At 50.2% G+C, this 23,650-nt stretch overlaps 4 protein-coding genes across 4 annotated transcripts; 2 read left to right on the plus strand and 2 right to left on the minus strand.

Annotated features, from left to right (window-relative positions):
- The first annotated feature begins 438 nt into the window (after positions 1 to 438).
- Nep2 (M13 family metallopeptidase neprilysin 2) lies at positions 439 to 12,416 on the plus strand. The gene is made up of 15 exons (XM_003739519.2): positions 439 to 531; positions 5,803 to 5,936; positions 7,271 to 7,482; positions 7,827 to 7,992; positions 8,111 to 8,371; positions 8,528 to 8,661; positions 9,289 to 9,389; positions 9,498 to 9,627; positions 9,802 to 9,891; positions 10,036 to 10,200; positions 10,306 to 10,378; positions 10,904 to 11,055; positions 11,208 to 11,414; positions 11,502 to 11,818; positions 11,944 to 12,416. Exons 2-15 carry the CDS (start codon positions 5,876 to 5,878, stop codon positions 12,077 to 12,079), a joined length of 2,205 nt encoding a protein of 734 aa, XP_003739567.2. The 5' UTR covers positions 439 to 531; positions 5,803 to 5,875; the 3' UTR covers positions 12,080 to 12,416.
- A 5,103-nt stretch (positions 12,417 to 17,519) lies between these two features.
- LOC100906292 (uncharacterized) lies at positions 17,520 to 18,520 on the plus strand. Its single transcript, XM_003739467.2, has 4 exons — positions 17,520 to 17,578; positions 17,849 to 17,982; positions 18,099 to 18,249; positions 18,378 to 18,520. The coding sequence occupies exons 2-4, from the start codon at positions 17,849 to 17,851 to the stop codon at positions 18,465 to 18,467; spliced, it is 375 nt and encodes a 124-aa protein (XP_003739515.1). The 5' UTR covers positions 17,520 to 17,578; the 3' UTR covers positions 18,468 to 18,520.
- Positions 18,521 to 18,957: 437 nt separating this feature from the next.
- On the minus strand, positions 18,958 to 21,381 carry LOC100901902 (ankyrin repeat and MYND domain-containing protein 2). The gene is made up of 10 exons (XM_018642117.1): positions 21,240 to 21,381; positions 20,939 to 21,055; positions 20,691 to 20,828; positions 20,478 to 20,572; positions 20,285 to 20,396; positions 20,030 to 20,157; positions 19,613 to 19,783; positions 19,383 to 19,527; positions 19,203 to 19,273; positions 18,958 to 19,062 (listed from the first exon to the last, which is right to left on the minus strand). The coding sequence occupies exons 2-10, from the start codon at positions 21,006 to 21,008 to the stop codon at positions 18,958 to 18,960; spliced, it is 1,035 nt and encodes a 344-aa protein (XP_018497633.1). The 5' UTR covers positions 21,009 to 21,055; positions 21,240 to 21,381.
- Positions 21,382 to 22,593: 1,212 nt separating this feature from the next.
- Positions 22,594 to 23,435, minus strand: LOC100906435 (uncharacterized). The gene is made up of 2 exons (XM_003739468.2): positions 23,178 to 23,435; positions 22,594 to 23,048 (listed from the first exon to the last, which is right to left on the minus strand). Exons 1-2 carry the CDS (start codon positions 23,419 to 23,421, stop codon positions 22,810 to 22,812), a joined length of 483 nt encoding a protein of 160 aa, XP_003739516.2. The 5' UTR covers positions 23,422 to 23,435; the 3' UTR covers positions 22,594 to 22,809.
- Between the last annotated feature and the right edge of the window lie 215 nt (positions 23,436 to 23,650).

Consider the following 23,650-nt stretch of genomic DNA (forward strand, 5'->3'; position numbering starts at 1 on the left):
AATAAGAAAGCCTCTGGAAATTTATGCTGAGACGAAGCTTGGGAAGCATTCGGTGCGCCATGTGAGGAGGTGAGAGTCAAAGGGACCCTTTCCTTTTGGGGGAGCGAAGTTTATCCGAATGAGGAAAAATTGTGTACAACTCCGGCGCGCCGCAGTTCAACCGACGTGTAGATGATGTACTGCTAAACATTCATCTTTCCGTGCCTGGATCACGTTGTTTGTTTTCGTGTCATCACAAGTTGTTGTGTGATCAATTGCGACCAGAGACAGCAACAGCAGAATGTCAAACGCGCTGCCGTCACCGGGCCCGAAAGCGAATGCCACACTCACGTCTTTGTCCACATCCTCGACGACGTCCGCGACGACAGCACCGTTAACATCATCCACATCAGCGATGACGACGACCACGACAGCAACAACAACAAAATTGACGACGACCACAGCGACACCGACGTCAATAAGTTCGCCCACGATTACTGCTGTTGAAGTCGGAGTCCAAAATTCGATCCGTTTCGCTGGCTTTCCGAAATGGTATTTACCGGGTGCACAGAGTGTTTTAGGATAGAGTATCGAGTTACATACTACATACAAGGCTTGCATTTTTCCGGCGCCTCAGTTTTGGCCCTGTGCGAAGTCGAGCTGTCAGGACCCAAGAATCGAGCGTACCGCGAGTGACATTGGAGTTCATCTCAGATGCGGATCTGGATGACGTTCTATGAAAGCACAGGACGACGGACTCGGTCTAGCGCGCTCAGGGTTTCGGGAACCCGATCGCTCTCACGAATCCAATCCTTAGCGGTATAGAAGTCCGTGATACCTCGAATGCTGACCGAACCGGGGCGGAATCGTGTCCGAGTTTGAATTCCCGGGACGATATCTCTGATTATGAGTCTCGGCTCCGTCTACACTACATCATTCCTGCATGATGTCGGATTGAACGCGCGCCGTGTGCCGAAGCTCGACGGGCCTCGTCCGTCATTTCGGTGTAGCTTCCCGTGAGCTATGCCCACATAATGTAGTGACTTGGTGGACTCGAATTGCTAAAGCGACAGCGATTGCAGCATCGACTCGCAGAACGAGCTGATCAGTTGCTCTAGGGCTAGGGTTGGATCTACTTCAGTCGGGAGCGTCTTTAGCGATCAAAGAACTATCTCAGATCAGAGCAATCAGAAGGCAAGCTTCCGAGTCACAGAGTGATTCACGGAGGCGTGCCGTCGCTCCAGATTGTTCCAACCTGGAAGGGATCAATCCACCGGTATCGATTATTATCCCTCTGGCCGCGATCGAGTCGGTATCACCTTTCCAATTCATGATCAGTGATCAGCCTCATCGAAGGAGCATCGGAGTGCAAGTCAAGCAATGCCATCTTGCTCCCGAATGATCCTATTGAGATGAGGACCTGAGCAAGATTCGGCTTTTGCTGTATCCTCAGACGTGACTCTCGGCATGATTTCATTGCCAAAATTCGGATAGTTTCGGGGAGATGAAACAGATTAGCCCGATAAGCCAGCTCCGCGCGCAGGGATCTCGTCGATCTGAATTTCGCGATAATATGAGCGCGATATTTCGTTTGCCCGCCAATCTTCCCAGCCGGCACAGTTATTTAAGATCGACCGCCTTCTTGATGTCCATCAACGCCGATCCTTCCCTGCTTCGAGCTGTGAAAGAAACAGCTCCAAAGATGCGGAACTCCGACTAAGCTTTCGTTCAAAACGATCATTTCGTCGCAGGGGCTGTTCTCGTTTATCGCTCATATAAATTATATTTTAAATAATCGCTGTGTTCAGTGTAGTTGTTCGAGGAGAAGTGCAAGCCCCTACGTTTACGGGCCCGGAGGCAGCCGTAGATGATCCGTTGCGGAGCCTGCTTGCCCGTGGCTCTCATGATATTCCAAAGCGCCCAGCCGCACTAGTTTGAGCTCTTGTTTCATAGGGGCCTCTAGTTTCCGGAACACTGTGAGTGGTCCCTAAAATTAGGTATTATAAACAAACCTCGGCATTCTGGACGAGGAAATGACAAAATTCGGCTTCCAGCCCGACGGCTATATCTGACGCCGACGACACGGTACAAGCAGCTGCATATTCATGAGCGATTGCGAGCAGGGACGTTCTTACAATGTGTGCCTACCGAAAACAAGACAATCTTCCTCGTCTCAAGGGAACGTGCGGATGGCAGGATGAGTCTCTCGATTCGAGCTCAGAATCCCTTACAGGTCGTGCTTTCGGAGTTCTCATCTCTCGAGCTTAGGTGGAAGTCCCCGAGAGACGTCCCCTTTCTGTGAAGGAGCATTCAAATCTCTGCGAGAGATTAGATCGATTCCCTCGTAATATTCAATCCTCTGCTCGCTCGTCTCGGATTTCCCCGACGAACGCGCAATTTCGCTTCGTTCGACTAATTAGCCGTCTCGGTCTCGCGAGATTCCGATTTTCGACTTGACGCAACATTGAATTGATTTCGGGAGCATATAGGCGATATCAGACGCGATTCCGAGTTTCCTCGAGATCTTCCCCGAACACTGAGGCTGTCAGCGAGTCTTCCCATTAGATACACGGTGTCGACTCATGGGTCGCCGGGCTTGCATGAGGTCTAGCTCCGCCTACACCGAGGGCAACCACGAGAGCTTCCGTCCCCGATTCGGATTCGAGTCGCTGACGGAAATGGAAATTTTCGCGGCTCTGGGAGCATCGCTCCTCGGGGAGGATGTGGCTCCTTGGAGGAAACGGGCTCCATCGCTCGAGCGCAGCATTTTTGATGCGAAAGAGTCATAATGAATTTTCTATGAGTAACAAGTTGGGATGAATCGGCTACGCGCTCGGAAGCCGTCGACAAAATCAGACTCGTGAGTTTGTTTCGACGCGCACCGCGCGCGAACAAAGCTCAGGTATTCGCAGTTTCGTAACTATGGACCTCTTCAACTGTCAAATGGAAAGTGAGGACGCTCATGTTCGCGAGTGTGTGGGCGAACTAGATTTGACAATGGGAAAGCGAATTCGACGATGGCGGCGGACGGGCGGGGACAACAACAGCGGCTGCGGTGACGGGCATGAGTTACAACAATACAGCGATGGGGAGAACTTCTCGAATGCTTTGCGAATGTCGTTACGAGCTCGCAAACTCCAGTCAGTGGGTACGCACCCCTGGTCATGCGCGCGGCACATCTTGCTGATATGCAAGGACCGGAATCTATGAATTCAGTGCGAATTCCGAGGAGCGACCCCCAGTGCTGAGTAATTGGAGGAACTTTCCTGAAACGATGCTCGAAAAATTATGCATGGAATTCCTCAATTCATCAAGGACTCTGATTCGAGATTCGCCTGATCATGCATACGACCTGAGAAGACCGAACGATGAGCCGAACTTACTGTCTGAGCACTGTGCACGATTCATTGATCTGGTTCCCGAGACAGAACTGTGGGAGACTGCATCCGCTCATTCGTGGGTAGGTAATTTTGATAGTGGATAGAAGGAGTTCTGCTTCTCTCCGAAGCTCTGAGAGCAAGCGTTTCCTCTCGAAAACCGAAATTCAGCGGTCACGGCGCTCGATAGGTCTCAACTCAGAGAGACTGAACTCGGAGAGAAATGGTTGACATGACTCTTCCTTCAATCGACATCGATGGCTCCCGGCTTGTTCGGAAAAGCTCCCTCGTCACGAAATTGAACGCTCGATTGTCGAGATGTCTGTACTGAGCTCACGGCAGACGTTCGCTAAAATCCATCCAGAGCGCCGCTCATTCATTCGTTTTTCCGTACGGACTCTTGTGAGACAGCCAGAGCCTGACTGAAAAACGATTGCGGAAACTTGTTCCGAGGTCCGAGTCAGTCTTCTGCTGCTCCTAACGCAGAATCAGCAAGCCTGGGCTAGTGCAACTTCTCAATACCGTACGAAAGTCGAGGCCTCTGGCCTCCATTATCGAATCCTAATCAGGCTTTTTCCGCTCGAACGAAATACTCGCATTCGTTTCGCTGTCATCGGATGCCAGGAATGGACGCATCAATAGGCAGGATGCATGTAGCATTTAGGTTTAGAATTCCTTACTCTGATGAAACTTCATCTTTGTGATGATCAGGAATCAGAACTCTCTATCGAATTACATGCCGATCAGAAGCGATAGACATTAGCTTCATACGCAAAAACTCTTTCTGTAGGACCCCTCGTAGACTTTGAATCGCGCTCCTCGAGATGGGATTACGCTGAGACGATGGGAGTGCATCAAGGCCACTACATGATCGGGGCGGGATTTAATGAATGGTCTGCAGGAGATTTCCTCCAGGCTCCCTTCACCAGTGTTCAAGGGTCTCGGGAAGAGGGTATCCCGTCCTCCTCGCATTATTCCTCCCGCTTCCGACGCGGATAAGCGTGGGGGGATCTCGAGCTTTCTGATGCTTATGCGATGTCGCGATTTCACATTCCGATTCCCATGTGGCGGATTCGAGTTCACATCTCTTCATCGCATTGCCCTTCGCAACGCATTCGATCTTTGGAGCATATAAGAATTCCACGTATTCGAGCCATGAGGGCTGATCTTGCTCTGGTTCAAAGCAGCAATTCTCGGAAGATCGACACCTCGTTTCCGAACACGGAGCATCTTCGAATGTCGCTCTTAAGTTTTTCCGGGGAATCTACTTATCACAAAAGGTCCCATGGACGCCAGATTCGGTCTCCGACCAATGATCATCTGAGCTCTCTCAACGAGCATGATCATTGGAGGATCGGACTCAGGTCTCGGCAGAGCGCCGGGCTTCAATTCCATTTGTTGGGCCGAGAGTGTTTGAAAACTTCCCCCTGATGGAGGCTAGATATTTCATTGGAGAACATTACCTCATAATTAGGTCATGTTGGTAATAATTATGTTGACTCATAATTATTATGAGTGCGAATGGTGCGGTGATCGGAACTTAGCGCGCTCTGCTGTCACCTGACGATCCGGGACTAGGCGCTTCCCCAATATATTATACTGCCGTCAGGGCCGTTTGTTTCCGTCCTATATCGATTTCTTGAGTGGTTGACAGCCGTGAAAAGCTCACCGCCTAAGAACGGCGTCACTCATTTAGTTTATGGGATCTCGAATATGGTTGACAACTAACCTTTCGCCTCAAGGTGTGTTCGGAACGGGACTCTCTCTGCCTAAGTGAGTTTTGAGTCCGGCTTACCGAATTCGGCCCGAGAACGACGCAAAAAAATGGAAGCAAACTGGAGATCGATCGACGATGCCAGAGGATAGTTTCTTGTGTTAGTTTTGAAAAAAAAAGATGGCTGACTCGAAGATTAGCCTCTTGGCGCGAGAATGCGACTAACTATGTGGGCCTGCAACCCGAGCTCCCGGCATCCATCGAAGTAGATTCAGCCCGAGTGATCCGGGCAGGGAGCAGGAGTTGCGCGGCCATGACCAATCTGGTATCCAGAGCTCGTGGAGATACGCGGAGCTACGTGAACGAGCTTATGGAGCGCTATAATCAAGCGATGCAACAATAGACTAGGGATCCCGTTCCAGAGGGGTCCTCTACCCAAAAAATTGTAGGGTAGAGGACTTTGACATTGACCGGTGCCGGACTCTTCCTCACTCCTGCTAACATTCGTCCCCTTAAGCGGGAGGATCCCAGAAGTGGCTGATTTCCGAATTATTATCGAACGTTGATATCCTCACTCACGTGAACGATGCAGGAGATCTGCGGTAGAGGACTTTGTTGAATATGCACAGACCGCTTCGGAATGAGCACGACCTGTGACGAATCCTTTTGAATACATTGCGAGCGCTCTGAGAAACGTCCCATTGACATCGTTTGCCCTTTCTGATTTTACAGGCACTCTCCATGGTGGAATCGGCGTACCCGCACTGAACGGACCCTGTGCGGTATAGCTTCAGTAGCCGTCGCGATGTTTGTGGCAATGGCAGTTGCCCTTGCGGTCGTCGGGAGCCAGTATCAGAGTGCACTCGGTGAGTCTCGATGGCTTCAGAAATTTGACTCGTTCCTCATTTATCCAAACACTTTGATGAGATATCGCTCGTTCCCCGCACCTTATTTCCGCCATCCTAGAAATTGGATGCTCGGTCTGTGTGTGAGAGATCATTTCGACCGCGACGCCGAAGCCACATGCTCGCGGATTTGTGTCTTTTCGATTTTTTGAGACTATAACTTTCATCATCGCGGCCGGAACTCCGGAGAATGTCGATGTTCGAAGCCGTTGGTAAGCCATTGACATTTCAAAAGGCTTCCGTACGATCTTGTGGGAATGCGGTCTGGTATCTGCGATCTCGATAAGGAGCCTCCATAAAATGCGGGATTTTGGTGGCTATGGCTGTGGGTCAAACCCGATACCAACCTCACTCATCAAGCAAAGAGCTTGTATAATTTTCTGAATCTCCGGACCGCTTGCGTTCCTTCTCCCGTTCGCGGCAGACTTGACATCGCGGAACTTCGCTTGGCTTGAGATAACAAGTTGCTGTGGCAGCTGCTGCTGCCGTCGTTGTATCCGAGAAAGGGAAGCGTTCCGAGAGTACGAGAACAACATGCGATGAACTCCACAGAGCCGGGTTAGGGGGAGGGGCTTCTGAATTCGTATTTCAGCAGAGTGCTCCCTCAATCTTCAGCGCGCCAGGCAGCCAGCTAGCTCGAGACCGGCGCGGCCGTCTAGCTACTCGACAACGGTGCAAGTTTGAAAGAAAGACGTGACTTAATTTTCTAAGTGACCAAGATAGCGGTCCAATGACACCGACTTAGAAACATTCATGAGAAGCGTGCGATCAAGCGAGCCCAGCCGAGTTGCATTGCAATTTTGCAAATGAAACAAACACTCGCGAGCACGATTGGTAGACGGCTCCGCGTGTCTTGTTCCCCCTAGCGGAGTGGAGGAGCTGCAAGTTGACGATTTGACGTAATGTCCGAATAAGTGAAGTGTATGTACTCGTCAGCTGCGGACGTTTTTGTAACGTGCGGATGAATAATTCGTCGACGCGCTCCATTATTCACGGAAGCAGAGAATTATTATGCTCCGGGATAGGTAACAGTTTTTGCTTCAGACGGGCAGCATGTCTCGGCGGAAGAATTCGAATTATTTTCCTCCTGTTCGTTGAGCAATTCGCGAGAGAGCAATGGACCACTTTGACTATCAAATCAAGTCGGTGGATCTGAAGGATTACTCATTCTTTCGAATCCGCTCGGGTTGCGCAAGCGAAGCGACGGACGCGCTCCCGAAGTTCGGGAAGACGATAGTCAACGTTGTGGGATTTCGAAGTTTCGGCATTAATTTGTTTCGAAAAATTTGTTTCAGCACGCCGATCGGTTCCGTATACCGTTGGAGCTAGTAGTCTAATAGCACCGCCCGCTACTAAAAATCGAAACTTCGAAGCTCTCACAAATCATGATGGGCTTTGTCTTACCGCTGGCTGCGTGAAAGCTGCCGCTCAAATTATCGAAAACATGGACGCAACGGCAGATCCGTGCACTGATTTCTATCAATTCGCTTGCGGAGGCTGGGTTCAGGTTAGTTGAAAGGATCTTCTCCGAAAATCACGCGCTGCGATTGTTGATCGCCCGCATCGAGATGCTGGGCTTCGCCCAATGCGAGAATGACCTAATCCGAAAGGAAACTATTGCGGAAAGCGTCGTCGAATGTGTTTCAAGTTGGAGAGATGATGCATCTGGCCGTCCTTGTGTGTCGTAGGGCGTGCCTGTGGTGTTCGACGGAAGTTCTATCAGCAAAGTTTGATCCGTCTCGTGGCTTCCGTTGCCAAGTCGGCCCCATGTTGCGGCAATAGCTCGTCGAGCTCGTCATCATTGCTGATTTCTCTGGGACCGGCTCTTAAACGAAAACATATTTCTTTCAGAGACAGAATATCCCTGAGGACAAGTCATCCCTCACGCAGTTCTCGCTGATTCAAGATGAGCTCGACGCTAAACTTCGTCAGGTTGTCGAGAAACCGGTTGATAAAGCACGAGATCCTCCCTACGTTGTGAAACTCAAATATCTCTACCAAAGCTGCGTGAACACAAGTGAGTGAAAACTTAGGCGGCATCTACCCCGCGGAAGATCAAGCGTTCGTTGATCCAGGGGATTCGCCGACTCAACCAGACTGTAATAATGAGTTTTTGCTCTCGCTATATCTCGCAGCCCATCTCGACAATCTCGGTGAGGAGCCTCTGCAGAAGATATTGCGAGACCTCGGGGGTTGGCCCGTCATCGAGGGCAATCGATGGAACGAATCAGCATTCGACTGGCTTGACATTATCATCAAGTTCAGGGACCTTGGCTTCTCGCACGATATTATTTTTGACCTCAGTGTTATTCCCGACTTCCGAAACAATACCCAATACCTGATCGACCTGGACCAAACTTCTCTCGGACTCCCAGAACGATCCTATCTTCTCAAAGGTCTGCTAAACTTCCTCTCCCGTCTTTCCTCATGAACTTATCGAGATCGTCCGTAGACTCATCTAAAAGTTTAGTCGAAGATCGGCATGAATGCTCTCCACGGAGATAAGCGCTCGTCTTCTCAAAGCATCCGCTGAGTTTCTGAATCACCCCCAGGAATTACTGATCCTGCTGTGCGAGCCTATTTCAAACTGATGACAGACGCCGCCGCTCTCCTCGGCGTCAAAGATGGAGCTGAAGCTCGAAAGGAGCTCGAAGAGGCTCTCCAATTCGAGACCACTCTAGCGAACGTGAGTTCTCGAGTCGAGAGAGATTTGCGATGAAACCGGAGCGGGAGCTATTTAGGAGCTTAACATAGAGTTCGAGGGAACACAGAGTTCAAGCGCGCGGACGGTCGGGAGTAGAGTTGGGGAGAAGACACTGTTTTTTCAGACATTCGATCGACTGTCATTTCCCCCAAATTCAACGCCATGACGGTAGCGGGGCATCGCCGATGTCGTCCTATGAAAGATACACGCCTACGCTGGAATAGAGGGAAATAGGAAGGGAGCTTATTATTATTCATCAGCTCTTGTCAAGCTATTAAACAGACGGTAATGACGGAACAATAAAACGTCCTCTCGAACTGTAAGCAGCTCCCGATAAAAAATTCATTGCCACAAATGCTGAACGACCTCTGTACGATGCACGTGCGTGCATCCAGGCACGTTTAGTGGTGAATTATCCACGAAGAGGCTTCCGCAACTTGTTGAACGAGAGCTTGATATGAGCTCCTTAATCGGACTATCTGAAACATGGATGATGATGATGATGGGAGCAGGGGTGACGACAATTCCGCGCATGCTTCCGACCTGTTGACGCATGACGTCATGACTGTTTCGAGTTCGGAACTCAGAGGCCTTTGTATTCCTCTACAGTACTCGATTCCACGAGAAGAACGTAGGAACATATCAGCACTCTACAATAAGATGACATTGAGAGACCTCAAGAAGCTCGCGCCTTCCATCGAGTGGGACACGTGAGTATTGGGAAATTATTCGGCACGAGTCTCGCCTCGAGCTCCCTCTCCGGCGAGCTCTCTGAGTGTAGCATAGGAACGTAGACTTCACGTGTAGTTATATTTCAGCTACTTCAACAAGCTCCTCGTGGATCCCATTTCGGACAATGAGCAAATCAACGTAGCCGTCCCTAAATTCGTCGTGCAGGTAGCAGATCTGTTGAATACGACCGACAAACGAACCTTGGCAAACTACATGGTGAGAGAAGATTAAGCACTGCATGTCAGAACCAGCAATCGTGACCTGCGATAATTTCCTTCTCTGCTCTGAAGCTATTTCAAACATTCGGATTAATTAGCTGACATGACACAAAGCGAAGAGTAACCATTGCCGGTCGGAATGATTCTCACGTTACAATTCCAATGACTGCAGATCTGGCGTGTGGTACTGCAGTCCTATGCAACTCTTGGCAAAGCATGGCGTGATCGACTTCTGGAATTCAATGCTGCTCTCAGCGGAAAGGTAGGCGCTGGCAGTGACGGATGATGCGACAGAGGAAATTTCTGTCCGCTCAGGAAGAAAAACAAATAATTTCCTCGGAAAGCCGATTGGCTGATACATTGAGCCAGAACTTACCTTGGAAATTTCTTCCTGCCACTTTACTAGACGAGGGAGTCGCCGCGATGGGAACAATGCATGACGTCACTGACCGGATCGATGGCCCTATCTTTGGCAAATCTCTACGTGAAGAATTATTTCCGTGAAGATTCCAAGGACTCTGCGCTAACCATGGTCAAATACATCACCAACGAATTCTTGAAAATGCTGAAGGTGATTTCGAGTGTTTGATTTACTGTGTCACGCTGATTCGATCGATCGGATTTTTCTGTTCTGCTGCCGGGAAATTATTCATCTCCTCTCCTACTTCTGATACAGGAAGTGCCATGGATGGATCCCGACACTCGCCATCGTGCCAAAGAGAAGGCTGAAGCCATCGTTCCTTATATCGGTCAGCATCAGGTTTTTCCTCATTCCATTGTGAACACATTGAATGTTTCTCTCAACTACGGCGGTTTGCGCTCGAAGACAAGTACGAGGGAAACTCTCGGGAGGAAGATAAGCGCTGTTCTGACTGAGATTGGTATTTTCGAGAAGTGCTCCCCGCTTGAGGGAAAGTCTGAATTGATTTGCGAGAAAATTGCAAGTTTTGCTGTCAGCATATGCGGCCGACGGATTTGACGACTGAAAAGCAGGCGTTAGCAAAAGCTAATTCCCGTCACTTTTCCGCCGGAGAAAGGGCGAAAATTCCGCCACCATCAACAGAATATTGTTCTACTCGAGAGCAACGAATGAAGAGAAAACACTCCGCGCATAGAACGTTCGAACCCAGTCCTCACAAAGACCAAGTCTGCGTTTCTTACCTCCGGTGGCGAATAGTCAGACGTGAACAATCACTCGCTGGCGTACGTGTCCTCGAGCCTTTTCCGCCCGGACTCCAAGCAGTTTCATATATTGCTCATTCTTTCCGTTTCAGGCTATCCATCGGAACTGCTTAACGATACACTGCTCGTCGAACACTATGAAAATGTTACAATGGCGCCTGACGGCTACTTTTCGAACGTGATGCACCTGCGCAAATGGTCGACGGACTACTCCTTTGGCCAGTTGAGGAAACCCCACATCAAGGTAAGGAACTCGAACAGTATTAGCTGGCGGCGCAAAGCATAGGCGAAGCCGGCTGGCGGTAAGCCGTGGCCTCGCGAACGACTTCAACAGTCTAAGTCCCGCCTTGACGTATGAATACCGGGCTACATGGCCGATGTTTATTTCGCTCACAGGGCGAATGGAAAAAGCATTCCCAAGTAGCCGTTGTGAATGCTTTTTACAACTCTCTGGAGAATTGCATCGAATTTCCGGCCGGCATTCTTCAAGGCGCCTTCTTCGCGAGGGATCGCCCCAACTATCTCAATTTCGGTGCCATCGGATTCGTTATCGGACACGAGATAACTCACGGCTTCGACGACAGAGGTCGTCAATTCGATAAGGTATTTAACAAAATTTCGAGAATGTTCTCAGGTTGCTTAAGAAAGTCGTATCGAATCAACTACAGGTTTCATACTTTCTTCTGGTAGGACGGGAATAATAAGAATTGGTGGGAGCATGCGACCGATGAGCGATTCAAGGAGCGCGCTCAGTGCATCATCCATCAGTACGGAAATTACACCGTTCCCGAAAGCGGATTGAACGTCAATGGAATCAACACCCAGGGTGAAAACATCGCTGACAACGGAGGGATAAAAGAAGCGTTCAGGGCATATCGACAGTGGGAGAAGGACAACGGACCCGAGGGCGCCCTTCCGGGTTTGGACTATACCCCTCACCAACTGTTTTGGATTTCGGCAGCGAACGTATGGTGCGGAAAATACCGTCCCGAGGTCCTGCGGCTCAGGTAGGGAGATTCAACACCATTCAATGAAATGACATCCATGGATCGCGTTTCTTCCTCTGAGCATTTCTCTGTCATCTCATCTTCAGCACTCAGAATTTAATAGTTCTTCCGTTCGCTCTCCGCAGGATCATATCTGGGTCACACAGCCCTGCGGCGTTCCGAGTCATAGGGCCGATGTCCAATGCGCCCGAGTTCGCAGAACAATTCAGCTGCCCTGTCGGCTCCCCAATGAATCCCAAGCAGAAGTGTACCGTGTGGTAGACTTGGCCAGATCTCTGAAGCACTCTCGAGGGTCAGCTGCTTGAAGAGAGAAATCTTTGATCCAGTCTATTTATGGAAGTAGAGGTTCGTCGAATCTGAATTATATCTTCCCTCTCTGTAATTATTTCCGTGATTCTACGATCGCTGCCGCTGTGTGGGAGGGCAGCGATTTTGTGACAGTCCAACAAGTGACAGCCGAATCGAGACAGATGCTAATATTGTAGTATATGTTGTACATAATCCTAGACGACTTCATCGATTAAAAAAGCGTGTAATATCGACGATGTGACCGATGGAACTTGAATAAAGAACGCGTCATGTCCACCAGAACTATACGCATGAACCGTGAAGAGCAATTATTTTTCCGACGAGGGGGAGCCGGATCCCGGTCGCGGTGTCTCCGGGATTGGAACGCCGCGTTCGTCTCCCGGGGACTCATGAGAGGACTCTTCGAGCCAACCTTCGCCGGGGTCTAGGCGAGAGCTGGATCGGAGATATCGAGCTTTGAGTCACGATCATGGAGGCTCTACAGTTATGAAAAAATCAGGGACGATACGTGCCCTATGACTCCTGAGCCAGTAGACGATTATGAATGTTGGATTGTGAATTACGAAAATGGACACCATGGATGTTGAATGTCGGTTTCGTGTGATGTCGGAGCAATGGCGCAGCACATATCCATGTGAGCACACGAGCCCCGTGCATCGTCACGTGAATCTGACCAGGCATTGATCCTAATGGAATACGATCGCGGTTCCGAAACATGATTCGAGCCAATCGGAGCAGTGATGACAGCGCGTGAGATGAGAGCTGGGAACGAAAGAGAGTTGGGGAAAAATGTTCTTCCGCGTCCCTCAGCTGCTCTCTAGCTGCTTTCAAAGCTCCTAACCGTAAGACCTTTTCTCTCAAGGCTGTACTCGACGGGAAATGACGGATTCTAGCGAGAAAGACTCCGGGTACTGGAATCAGGCATTCTGCGCACGACGAGGAGTTGAGTGAGTCTTGATGGACGTCTAGAACAAATCCACTCGAGTCGGGAGCCCGAGTCACCCACCTCTCATGATGGGATGACCTTTCGTCACCACTGTAAAAAGTGACACCATTACCGAAGTCGGAGTCGGATAGCGAGAGGGCATGCGAACCTTGCTGTCAGTGAAGGAGAACCTTCACTTATCTCGAAATCCGGCAGCGAAGACTCTGACAATGATCCTTAATCCGGGGTCTAGTCTCGAGGTATCAAACATATTCGATCCGCGATATGAAAAACGGAAGTCGCTCAGATGTTCATCTGGGAGGCCAAAGCCACTAAAGCGAGATGGGTTGCCAGGTCCGGAGTCTAGCCCTGTTTCGGAAGCTCTAGAGGCGCCCCTCCCTCAATATATCGTCGCATCAGTCGGGAGGGCTGAGGACTGAGAATGTCTAATCAGAGTCGTACCGGCCGAGCTCAGCGTGTGTCGGCAGTTGGAGAAACTCGGGGCTGCGAGAACGTGGGTCTCTTGTGCTCCGAGCGGAGCCTTCAAGGGAATCAAGCTCCGGAGCATCAAGCCGAGCATGTCAAGTGGATATCTGGTTCAGATTGCCCGAGACGCGAACCTGAGCCTCTTCTTGACGTACGTGAAATGATAAAGCTCGCGGGAGAAATGGAAAGCAAACAAAACAGGCGATCAGGATTGAAGACATCTTGCGCATTCGAAGAGCGTCGCGATAAGAAAGCTGTCTGGTTCCGCTGGAAGAAGCGTATCCAGTTTGGCTTTGGGATTGAGCTCTAGCGCCCCGTCAGGACTTCCGTCCGTGATGCTGAAGAATCCAGAAGTTTCAGTCTGGGATGCGATAACCCAGCTCTGCTCTGGGGCTCGATAACTCAATCTCACGTGGACGCGGAAATATCGGTATCGTCCCATGTGTTATAGCGGGAGCGCTCCGGATGCGGCGCGGGAAAAATCAGTTTCAATGTCTCCAAAGCATCCTCTGGCAAGGGTCAAATTCATGTGGGGAGAGGATGGGGGTGACAAATTCGGAAGCTCGTGAAGCGAATATCAAAATCAATCAATCAAGCTTGAGAGCTCGACAGAACTTTGTCAAGCTTGACACAGCTTGAGTTCAAAAAGCGACAAACGCGTTCAAAACGCAACAAAGCTCCAAAATCCAGCCAAGGCTCGATGTCCATCCCCAGTCGATGCGATGAGAGCACACCATTCAATCGAGGAAAATCGGGCTCTCCCAACACTCATCCAAGTTTCCAACAACCTCGAGGCTCGTTTGAGCAACCTAGAGCTCATCAACATGGGAGCCACTTAATCAGCATTAGACGTGTGCCACCCTGCAGAGAGAGCTTCCGAAAGTGCTATTAGTTGTAACTAGGCATGTCAAAGAACCGCTTATTTTGAGAAACGCGCCGGGAGAGCCGCGGTTCAAAACCGCAAAGAACCGCGATTCCGCTACCAATCGATTTCTACTGTTTCTCTGCAAACGACGCTCTCGCCTCCTCAGAGGAGACGTCCGTGCGTGAATGAATAGCAAAATGTATCGCTTCTAGGATGAAGTCTCTGTCAATGAATTTTATGATGATTCACGCCACACTATTCGGCTCGAACTTGATTCCTTTCACAAACCTTCGAATTCGTATGCTTTCCGCAGCATGAATATGCTGTCCAGCGTACTCGGTTTCAACCTCGCGCGGTCCTTACCTAACAGAAGGCGAACAATACTAAAATCGCGATCCGGCTGGACCGAGGTTGGCAGGACAGCCGATAAAATCTTGTGGCACAAAGTGAGGAGATAGAGGAGTTTGAGGCCTCAACCCCGTCCTGATTGACGTCACGGAGCTATCGAATCGCAGTACTTATCTAATTCGAAAGGAAGAGATGCTATAGGATGGAGACGATGGTCGTCTTTATTCACGATTTCCATCCCTGAAACGCACAAATTCAGAACTTGCAATTGTTCGCAACATATACTTTTCTCATGAAATTCTCGAACGATGTCTTCCCTAGGTTTATCGGGACTCATTCGATGCGTCCGACGGTTTCTCACACTCAAGCACCACGACCCACAACAAACAAAGGCAGCTGCCAAAACTTTTCCCCGCTTTCGCCAACGTATCTCTTCGCACTCCGGGTGCACGTAGCCTCGCTCTGCGCGCCGCGAAGGATCCCCGGCTGATACGTCGAGGACGATATATCTGTAGGCCTGCCTACCAATAGTTACGAACATGTCGCTCTCGACTCGGTCCCGAGATCAGCTTCTGCCCGAAGCGGTTCTCGCGGTTCTGGAACCGCAAAAAAGCCGTTCTAGAACCGCAGAGAATCTGCGGCTCTAGAACCGCTGACATCCCTAGTTGTAACGTCCGGGCATCTCCCTGCAAGGGAGCTAAGAAATACTATGTGAAGAGTGAGCAAGTCAAGCGTGCCGTGGAGGAAATGTTCTATTCGAGCAAAATCTTGCGCTATGCAGTCCCTCAGCCCCAAACCGGAAAGCTCCGAGTCATCCTGGCCGGATTCTGTCGCACCGGCGTAGAAGAATGCGTTTTCCACAGTGACAACAAGCAGTATACGAGTCTCGCGCACACTCCAGGGCGCCGCCTCATGAAAACGTCGCTGCCGAGCAGAATCCTTGTCAGAATGGCTTCCCCTAGACTATTGATGTTGACAGATCAGAGGAATGGTTCACAGCAAGAAATCAGCTCGAACGCCGCCGTCGGCGACGCGTCGTGAACTTCGCTCTACGCGAACCTCTTGACGGCGAGGCATGAGCAGGGCATTCGGAGGAGCTGTCCCGCGAAAGAGCGGCGGAACGCGACGCGCTGATAGGTTTCTTCCGTAGAGACTCGCGATGGATTGTGTTTTCAAATCGGAGCTAGTGTTTTCACTGAATAGCACTCATTGCTCGTTCTTCGCGATTCTGTTCTGAGTCGATAGACGTGTCATTATCCGTAGTCCGACGTGGAAGCCGTCACCGGAACGGCAAAAGGATCGCGACTAAAACAGAATGTATGCTGAACGATCCGAGTCGACAATCCGAGTTGCGATGCACTGTTGACTACAGCCGGAGCCTTGCCCGTAAGCAACTTCAGAAGGACCACGTCCACCCAATTCGACAGGAGTGCCGTACACAGTGAAATATGCTCAATCGACCACTCGGATGATCGGCAAAACCGCGACAGTGGTGAAATTTCTCAGTGCCGGAAAATCACCATGCCTTTAGCATCATTTTCATCCGCTCGATGGTTCTAGAACCCGTTCGAGTGACCAATTCGTTACTAGACGAGCTTGAACAGCGCTGCTTTTGAGAAACGAGCGTCTGAGAGCATAATTATTCAGGGATGAATGATAACCAGGTTTTGCGAAAAAACGCGAGTTCACCTAAGACCCGCGGGATCCCCCCCTCAATACCCCTGGAACCGCATTGATTTGCGGTTGTTGCTGTTCGGAGTAATTCCTTGGTCCTCCCGAACCGACGATCCCCGCGAGTGCCGAGACAGGTCGAGGAGCGCCCCGATAGGGCGCCTCAGCTGGCGCCCAAACCATCCTCTCAAGGATTCGAGGTCTTCAGGTGTGCGGAGTCCAGAAATCAGTTGACTATAAGTGTAGGAGTGGCGTTGTTGAGATCAATTGCCCCGCAGCTCGCAACGCTCTCAATCTTGTATCTGGGCACGGCGGGCGAGCACCGGAGGAGAAAAGCTCTCTCGTCTTCGCTTACTGAGATTAGACGCTGCGCTTCTGACACGCGAAATTGTGAAAAGCAGCTGGTCAGAACACTGAGTAGCCCAATGGCCTTTTTTTGCGGGGCCAGGAATAGAAATGCGTGTTGCAGACCGTGCACAGCGCCTCACGGTACTGTGGGAGTCGCAAACCCACTAAAAACCTAGTGGTTCCCCAACCCCCGCTTCCGGGCGGGGGCGCCGCTCTCATGGACGGAACTGGGTTAGCAATACTTCGCCCAATAGACCTACCGGCCCAAAACCAACCGGGCTAGAGACTGGACGGTCGGAAGGGTGCTCAGACTCGGTCGGAGCTTTTCCGACGTTTCGAATCGCTAACACGCAGCAATTCAGTATGGACAGCTATGGATAGTCATGGATTTTCCTAGATTGAGGACTAGCTCACTCAATTTTTTTGCTCTCTAGTCTCCTGCCCAGTTTGAAGGTTTTGTCCGAGTTCGTCCGTTGGCCCAATGGATTTTAGCCCATTCATCCTCCAGGAGCAAGACCCCGGCTCCCGGGGAAGTCTCACGTCTGGGGCGTCCGCGTGCGCCCAGGGGCGCCAATTCGGAATTTTCGTGTCCTGATCTAATCTTGATTCTTCTGGATCACACATGGAGACAATCGGATCCAACATAGATAGCGCGGAAACTCGCCAGTGGATCCGAGAACTCGCTCATGCGCGCCCTGCAACCAGCGCCGTTTTCGAAGCAGCCGCTATTGCGGCACCGCTCAGCTCTTAGCGCGTTTACCTTGAGGTCGAAGAGTTCCATTCGACAACACCGTGAATTTTCGCAAAGGTCAGTTTCCTTGATTCGTTGGTCTTTCTACAAAAGACGGTCATGTCGGTCTCATTAGATGGAAGTCATCCGGACCTGGATTGAGAAAACTTGTCCGATCGAGGCTACTGATCTTTCGTGGAGCTTCGGAACTATTCGCGCTGCGGGGATCGTTCGATCGTCGGGAACCTGTCAAGAAATTGCTTATATCTTATGAAATGTCACTGCTCACAAGGCTCCGGGTCGCCCCATCCCCGACTTCCGTCATAGCTCACATTAGCTTCTTCACAGATGGGTGTGATCTGGCAGGGAACTAAAGCCGCACTGTTCTGTGGAGCTGCTTATACCCTAGCGAAGGCTGACGTTTGGGGCGACAACAAAGCCACGATCGAGTACGTGAACAGCAAATGCGAATCCAGTGACAGGTAAGACGAGCAGTATTCGTGTTTGAATATCCCGGAGATACTTAGTACCAGAATGTAGTACCTGACAACGATCGCCGGACCTCATTCGAGAGTCATAGCAGATCCAACTTTCTCAGAATCAAATATTACAAGATGATGATCCCGAGCTCCGCTGAACTGAGAATCCGGTTTGCGGACTCATGGAATAATGGTGTGCGTTCGGTATTCTCCTTTGTTGACAATCTCCCAACGCATACTGTCAACGCGGCATGTTGGACCTCGACTCAGGTATGGTTGCTGCAGCATCTCAAGGAAACCGTGTATTCCCGAGACCCGATGGACTTCAAGCATTCATGGATGCCGCCGTCGAGATCGGTCTCAGAAAGCCTAAACATGCTTTTTCTTATCGCTATCAGATTCAACAATTGGCCGCGACCGTAGGAGAATCGAAAAAAGAATCCTCAACAGCCCCGGCAGCACAGCAGGAAGCTGCCAAAAAGAAGTGAACAAATATGTTGTTTAGTTTTTCAATTGCGGAAAAATAAAAGAATTCTAGTGTCTTACGTGCTACCTTCGATTCGGACAAACGCGAAGAGATGAAAAACAAAGTCGATCGTAGAGCTAATGCTCCGGAGAGCCGTCAACTCATTAGCGCTCCCTGCTCCTTGAAGCCCCCGACGCCGACGTGACGACGTAGATTGCGACTGTGGGCCAGTAGCGACTGATTGACCGAACTCAGCGAGCTCTTGATGGATCGACTCAATGAGGAGGACCGGCGTCCCTCCATTCTAGGCACCAGATCGCGCGAGACTCCCCTTCTCCATCTATATATATGCTCCCAGCAGTTGCTAGACCAGGACACTCGGCTCGATTTCTGTGTCGAATAGACCGCAATTTATTCTTCGGAACTCGACCAGTCCTTATTCCGGAGGAGTGCCAACCCCCCTTCTTAAATACACGTACTGGAGTTGACGCGCTCCGATCGGGCGCAACGGATTAGTTGGAGTCCCCAGCTTCCTTTTGCTCCTTCAACGCCGCGCATAGTCGTTTATGCGAGGGCCAATCCAGTTTCTGACATTCTTTATTACAGTAAGTAACCGCCTGAAAGCAATGACCGGCATAAGAGTGTCTTCTCAGGCAGAGGCTTCCTCCATTTTTGCCACCGTATGCATCGAGTGTATTTTGTTGTCGCCTGTCCAAGAATATTTCTTTGGGAGCCAAGCAGCATAAGGGCAACTCACTTTGCAAGCGGAGCAGCGGCTCTCTGCTCCTGTTTCCCAGCAGGTGTTGCAAGCCCCAGTATCTCTCGCACCTGGATTTTGAAATATTTCTTGTTGGAATCGTTCCGCCAATCGTGCAAAGATTCGTGGTTACGGCTTCGTTACGACTCGGAAGAGAAGAGTTGCATAAAGTTCTCTAACCTAGGCACAAGGCTACGGCCCCGTCATCGGTGACAGGGGCTGTCTGCGAAGTGTGGGCGAGCGTCATAACCATCTGACGGAACACCGAGCTCTCGTGGAAGGGATAACTCCGTACGCAGCTCCGCATGAAATCATCCAGGTTCAACTGGTTGGGAGAAATTCCTCGATCAGAGTATCAGTTTTTTCCCGTTCCCGTCGGGAAATCATTGAATCCTGAGCTGAAGACAAACCTTGAAACCGTCAGCTGGACGAGGTTTCAGCCAATGCTTGAGTACCAGGGCCGGTTCCGTATTGCTGACATGCTCCACAATGCATTTGAGAATGTGCAGCTTGCCTGACAGCCACTCATTGCAATGGGTGAGGAAGTAGGTATCACTTAAGGACTTCAAAACGGAAGCGACCTGCGAGTTGGACAATATCTTGGTCAGAAATAGTAGAGGAGTGCAGGAAAAATTGTTCCGTGTGAGATGGGATCCGCAGAGGTTCTACAGAGAGACCCTATCCCTATAGCGTGATCTCTCTGATTTTCAGACACTCGCAGAGACGAGCTCGAGGAGAGAGCGCAGAGTCAATCTCTACTAGACTCCATGGGTGCGTGGGCAGGGATGCCCCGTAATTCGAGAGGATATTCGAAGATCTGGACTCACCTTCATATTCATCAAGGTGGTATCTCGTAATCTTAAAACTACTTTGACAGGATGAATATTTAACTCTAGAATCAAGGAACGCAGCGGATCTATCTCATCCACCGCGAGTCGGGCTTCTTCGACAACACCTGCGGGCACGAATAGATTCATCAAAGGATGAGTGTAAATGTTTCGTCAGCGGTCGGGGGAGCGGGGGTCGGATGGCTAGAGAGACTGCCGACCAAAAGCTATCGGAGTCACGCGAGGAAGTCTTACCCTGGGGCTTAGCGAAACGTTCGATGTCCGCTCGCGGCACAAAACCCTTGATGACTGACACAACATCTTTGAGGCCAACGAATGCCGCCATTTCAGCCGCCGTTCGATTGACCTGATAACAATCACACAGGACTGAGTTCTGTTTCCCGATTATCCCTGCCCTGCATTTTATGAAAACGGACCAGAGACAAACCTTGTTGACTGGCGTGATTTTTGCACCGGCATCGAGGAGGGTTCTGACCACCTCGAGATTCCCTGATAGGGCTCCAAACATCAATGTGGTATAACCTGGGATGGAGAAACGATGGTGAAATAATTATTCCTGTTCTTTGCAGTTATGTTTCTCTGATAGGGTCTTTTCTCCACCGTGTTCTCCATCCATGATAAGTTGATGAGTGGTTCTTACCCTCGGAGTGATTCGAAGTGTTGACGTCGGCCCCATGTTTCAAAAGTAGCCGGACAAGATCTGCGTTGCCGCGAAACGCGGCTTGCTGCAGAGGCGTGACTCCGTGAGAGTCAAGCTCTTCGAGGACTCCCTTGTCCCCTGTAGCGAGAGGGGAATCGGATTGGGTTCGCTTACCTCGGGCAGAATGCTCGAATGTCTCGACGATAATTTCGCTCATATTCAAAGCATCAAAATATTTGTACGCATACCCCCTGCCAGCAATTCCTTAACTTCTTCCAAATCGGGATCCTTCTGTTGACATAGAGTGTTCAAAGACATTTTCTCTCCGGTCGATCCTGCGTCTCGTGGATTTGAAGCGTGGTCTCCTTGAAAATTCTCCTCATTGTGATCACATGCTCCTGACTTCATAATGGAGCTCGTGGAAAGATCCAGAGAACGGATACTATTCCGATATAGAGTCAGAGACTCTGACGGGTGCGACCGATCGCGGATAGGAGAATCGGGACGGGACTCGGCTCAGGACTACGATGCCGTGTGATTTGAACTCACCTGAATTTCAGAAGAATAGCCGAGCTCTTCCGTTTTTTCTGTCGGAAAATATCTCGAAACAAGCGAGCACAATGATGAAGCAGATGATCAGACTCTCTGGCCGCGACAGAGAAATTTCGAATGAACGGGACTACGGTACTCTCAGTCTCCTCCGCGTTGCGAAGTAAACAGTGCGCGAGCAGCCCATCGAGCAGAAATCCCAGACCGAGACTCCGATTCAAAACTATAGGCGCGCTCATACTGACTGAGCAGCTGAAATGCGGCTTTCCGAAAGACAAAAGAGCTCCCGACTGTTGAAACCATATTTTCGCTAGTCGTTTACGGGAATCGTCCGTGGCAATCATGGCCGAGGAATTGAAACTACCTAATTGACACTCGAGGCTGGTCGAAGCGTCGCACAGTGGGGCAGAATGCGAAAATAGGTTGAAAAAATTATTTTGCTGTTTTTTTCAAATCGTCCAAGCTCACCGATAAGGGGGTGATGATGAGGGCGACCAACCCTCGCAGTCGGCGGGATGGATTCGAGGCGGGCCGTATGAACCAGGGTAATGATGGGGACATGACCGAGCCACTTGGCGTTCTTCTCCAAAAAAATTGTACGATTACGACAACTTCCGTTGTATCTCCGGCATAAGATGGATGCGTGTTTACTCAAAGATCGTCTTAATGATGGGGAGTCCTCAATCTCGAGTTCCACTCGGGCCAACAAAACCTTCTCGAGGAGATCTAAGTTCCTCCCATTCTCGCAAGCAGGCCAATCATCGAAAAATTCGAAGCGAGACACCTTGATTTGTACACCTGCGAGAGATTCCAGGACTCAACTTCTGCATCGAAAAGCAGGGTTTGAGAACTGAATCGGGAAGAGGAGAGATCGGAGAGCATTTTTCAGCTTCTCCCTGGAGGAAGACTCAGGAAGAGCGTGTACTTCTACCGATGTGAAAGTTGACACATATCCCGAAGAAATGACAAGTCTTCATGAAATTCCCTAGGTATCTTAAAGATCTCATATTGTCCCCGGATGTTGCATTGAACATTCATCTCGACTCAATCAAGCTCACTGGCAAGTTCTTTCTCCAAATCGACAGCTTATCTCGTTTTTTTCCGCGGAGCACTCCAACGACCACTTCAACGTCTGGATCGGGAGGCGTTTTCAGAGTCACTTCAGCTGTTCGTTACGCACTCGTGGATCAAAATATCGACAAGATTGATGTGCCTCCCGAGTTTCAAGGAGTCGATGAGGATGTTCGGCGCTCAAAAAGCGGAATCGCTGACTTGAATTTTTTCCTCCTATTTTCGCATTTTGCCCCACTGTGCGTCGTCGATCGCCTCAATCAGAACCCCTGATAGGTTCGGCTTCGGACAACAAGCGATCCCCGTTTTATTCAACGCTTTTGCATGTTTGCATACAGAATGCCAATCAGATGAGCTCATCTGATTTTCGCTCTCTCACGGGAAGTTCCGTCGAGTTAGTTTCAAAGCTGAGAATCGAGAGAACGATCAGCTTGATGAACGTCTACATCCAGAGCCTTCTAGTGTATCTTCTCCTCAGTGTTTCTCCCCAGCTGCGCTCTCAATCAACGAGATCAAAGTCGAGAGCTTCTGGGAATTCGTCTCCCATTCGTATGGAATGATCATCTTCTTCCTCGACATTGTTCGCGGAATCTTGTCTCTTCTCCTCGTCATCTCTCTCTTCAGAGCTATCCCCGAGGATTTTATTGACCCCGCGCGGCCTGGAAACTCCGAACACGTCTCCTGGTTTCGGCAGCTTGACACGGATCAAATCGTGCGGTATGTCTAAGGGAATGAAATCTGCGAAAGCAATCGGAGGAGTTAACAGAACTTATCAACGTTGTCGATCCCCTCTTTCGGCATACAGCTCGTGCTGCTGGAAGCGACTCCGGGTTTAAAATAAATTACTAATGAAAATGGAATACCCACGCGGCTTTTTGCGCACCGGCTGAGGGACTGAGTTTGATATCTGCAGCAATTCGTTCTCTGTCAACTGTCCCACCGGAATTTCTGCGGTATTCCTTTTAGACGACTGCATGCGCAGTCTGCGTATTTCTTTCAACTGAAGCAGCAGATCGCGGAGCTCCGTGTCGGGCAAGCCATCCAACTCATGGAGGAGGGATTTAATCCTCAACGATCGCTCCGACTCATCGGAACCTTCCGCCGCCAGCATGGCTCTGGTCGCACCACTGGCCGAAGCCACATGACACAGCACAAGGAAAGAAACCAACAATTCTTTCATCACCTTCGCTTCGGATTTCGAATTCGTAGATTGACACTCTTCTCCGGAGCACAATAATCACCGCTTTAGCTGACCCAAGGAATGAGTATTTTCGTTCCGCGGGGACTTTCCGCGGCACGCGACATGCATGTGTCGAAATGTGCGCTTGCCGTAGCACGGC

Source organism: Galendromus occidentalis, unplaced genomic scaffold (assembly GCF_000255335.2).
Source record: "Galendromus occidentalis unplaced genomic scaffold, Mocc_1.1 scf7180000076543, whole genome shotgun sequence".
NCBI lineage: Eukaryota > Metazoa > Arthropoda > Arachnida > Mesostigmata > Phytoseiidae > Galendromus > Galendromus occidentalis.

Bases quoted from the DNA above. Each gene is read 5' to 3' on its own strand.
- Nep2 (XM_003739519.2), top strand. From the start codon at position 5,876: ATGTTTGTGGCAATGGCAGTTGCCCTTGCGGTCGTCGGGAGCCAGTAT. The intron at 10,379-10,903 runs GTCAGCATCAGG...TTTCCGTTTCAG, and splicing joins AGCCATCGTTCCTTATATCG to GCTATCCATCGGAACTGCTT. The intron at 11,056-11,207 runs GTAAGGAACTCG...TTTCGCTCACAG, and splicing joins TGAGGAAACCCCACATCAAG to GGCGAATGGAAAAAGCATTC.
- LOC100906292 (XM_003739467.2), top strand. From the start codon at position 17,849: ATGGGTGTGATCTGGCAGGGAACTAAAGCCGCACTGTTCTGTGGAGCT. The intron at 17,983-18,098 runs GTAAGACGAGCA...CAACTTTCTCAG, and splicing joins AAATGCGAATCCAGTGACAG to AATCAAATATTACAAGATGA. The intron at 18,250-18,377 runs GTATGGTTGCTG...TATCGCTATCAG, and splicing joins CATGTTGGACCTCGACTCAG to ATTCAACAATTGGCCGCGAC.
- LOC100901902 (XM_018642117.1), bottom strand. From the start codon at position 21,008: ATGTCTTTGAACACTCTATGTCAACAGAAGGATCCCGATTTGGAAGAA. The intron at 20,573-20,690 runs GTAAGAACCACT...TCTCCATCCCAG, and splicing joins CACTTCGAATCACTCCGAGG to GTTATACCACATTGATGTTT. The intron at 19,063-19,202 runs GTGAGTTGCCCT...CATTGCTTTCAG, and splicing joins GCCGCTGCTCCGCTTGCAAA to GCGGTTACTTACTGTAATAA.
- LOC100906435 (XM_003739468.2), bottom strand. From the start codon at position 23,421: ATGCTGGCGGCGGAAGGTTCCGATGAGTCGGAGCGATCGTTGAGGATT. The intron at 23,049-23,177 runs GTGGGTATTCCA...TTGCTTTCGCAG, and splicing joins GCCGGTGCGCAAAAAGCCGC to ATTTCATTCCCTTAGACATA.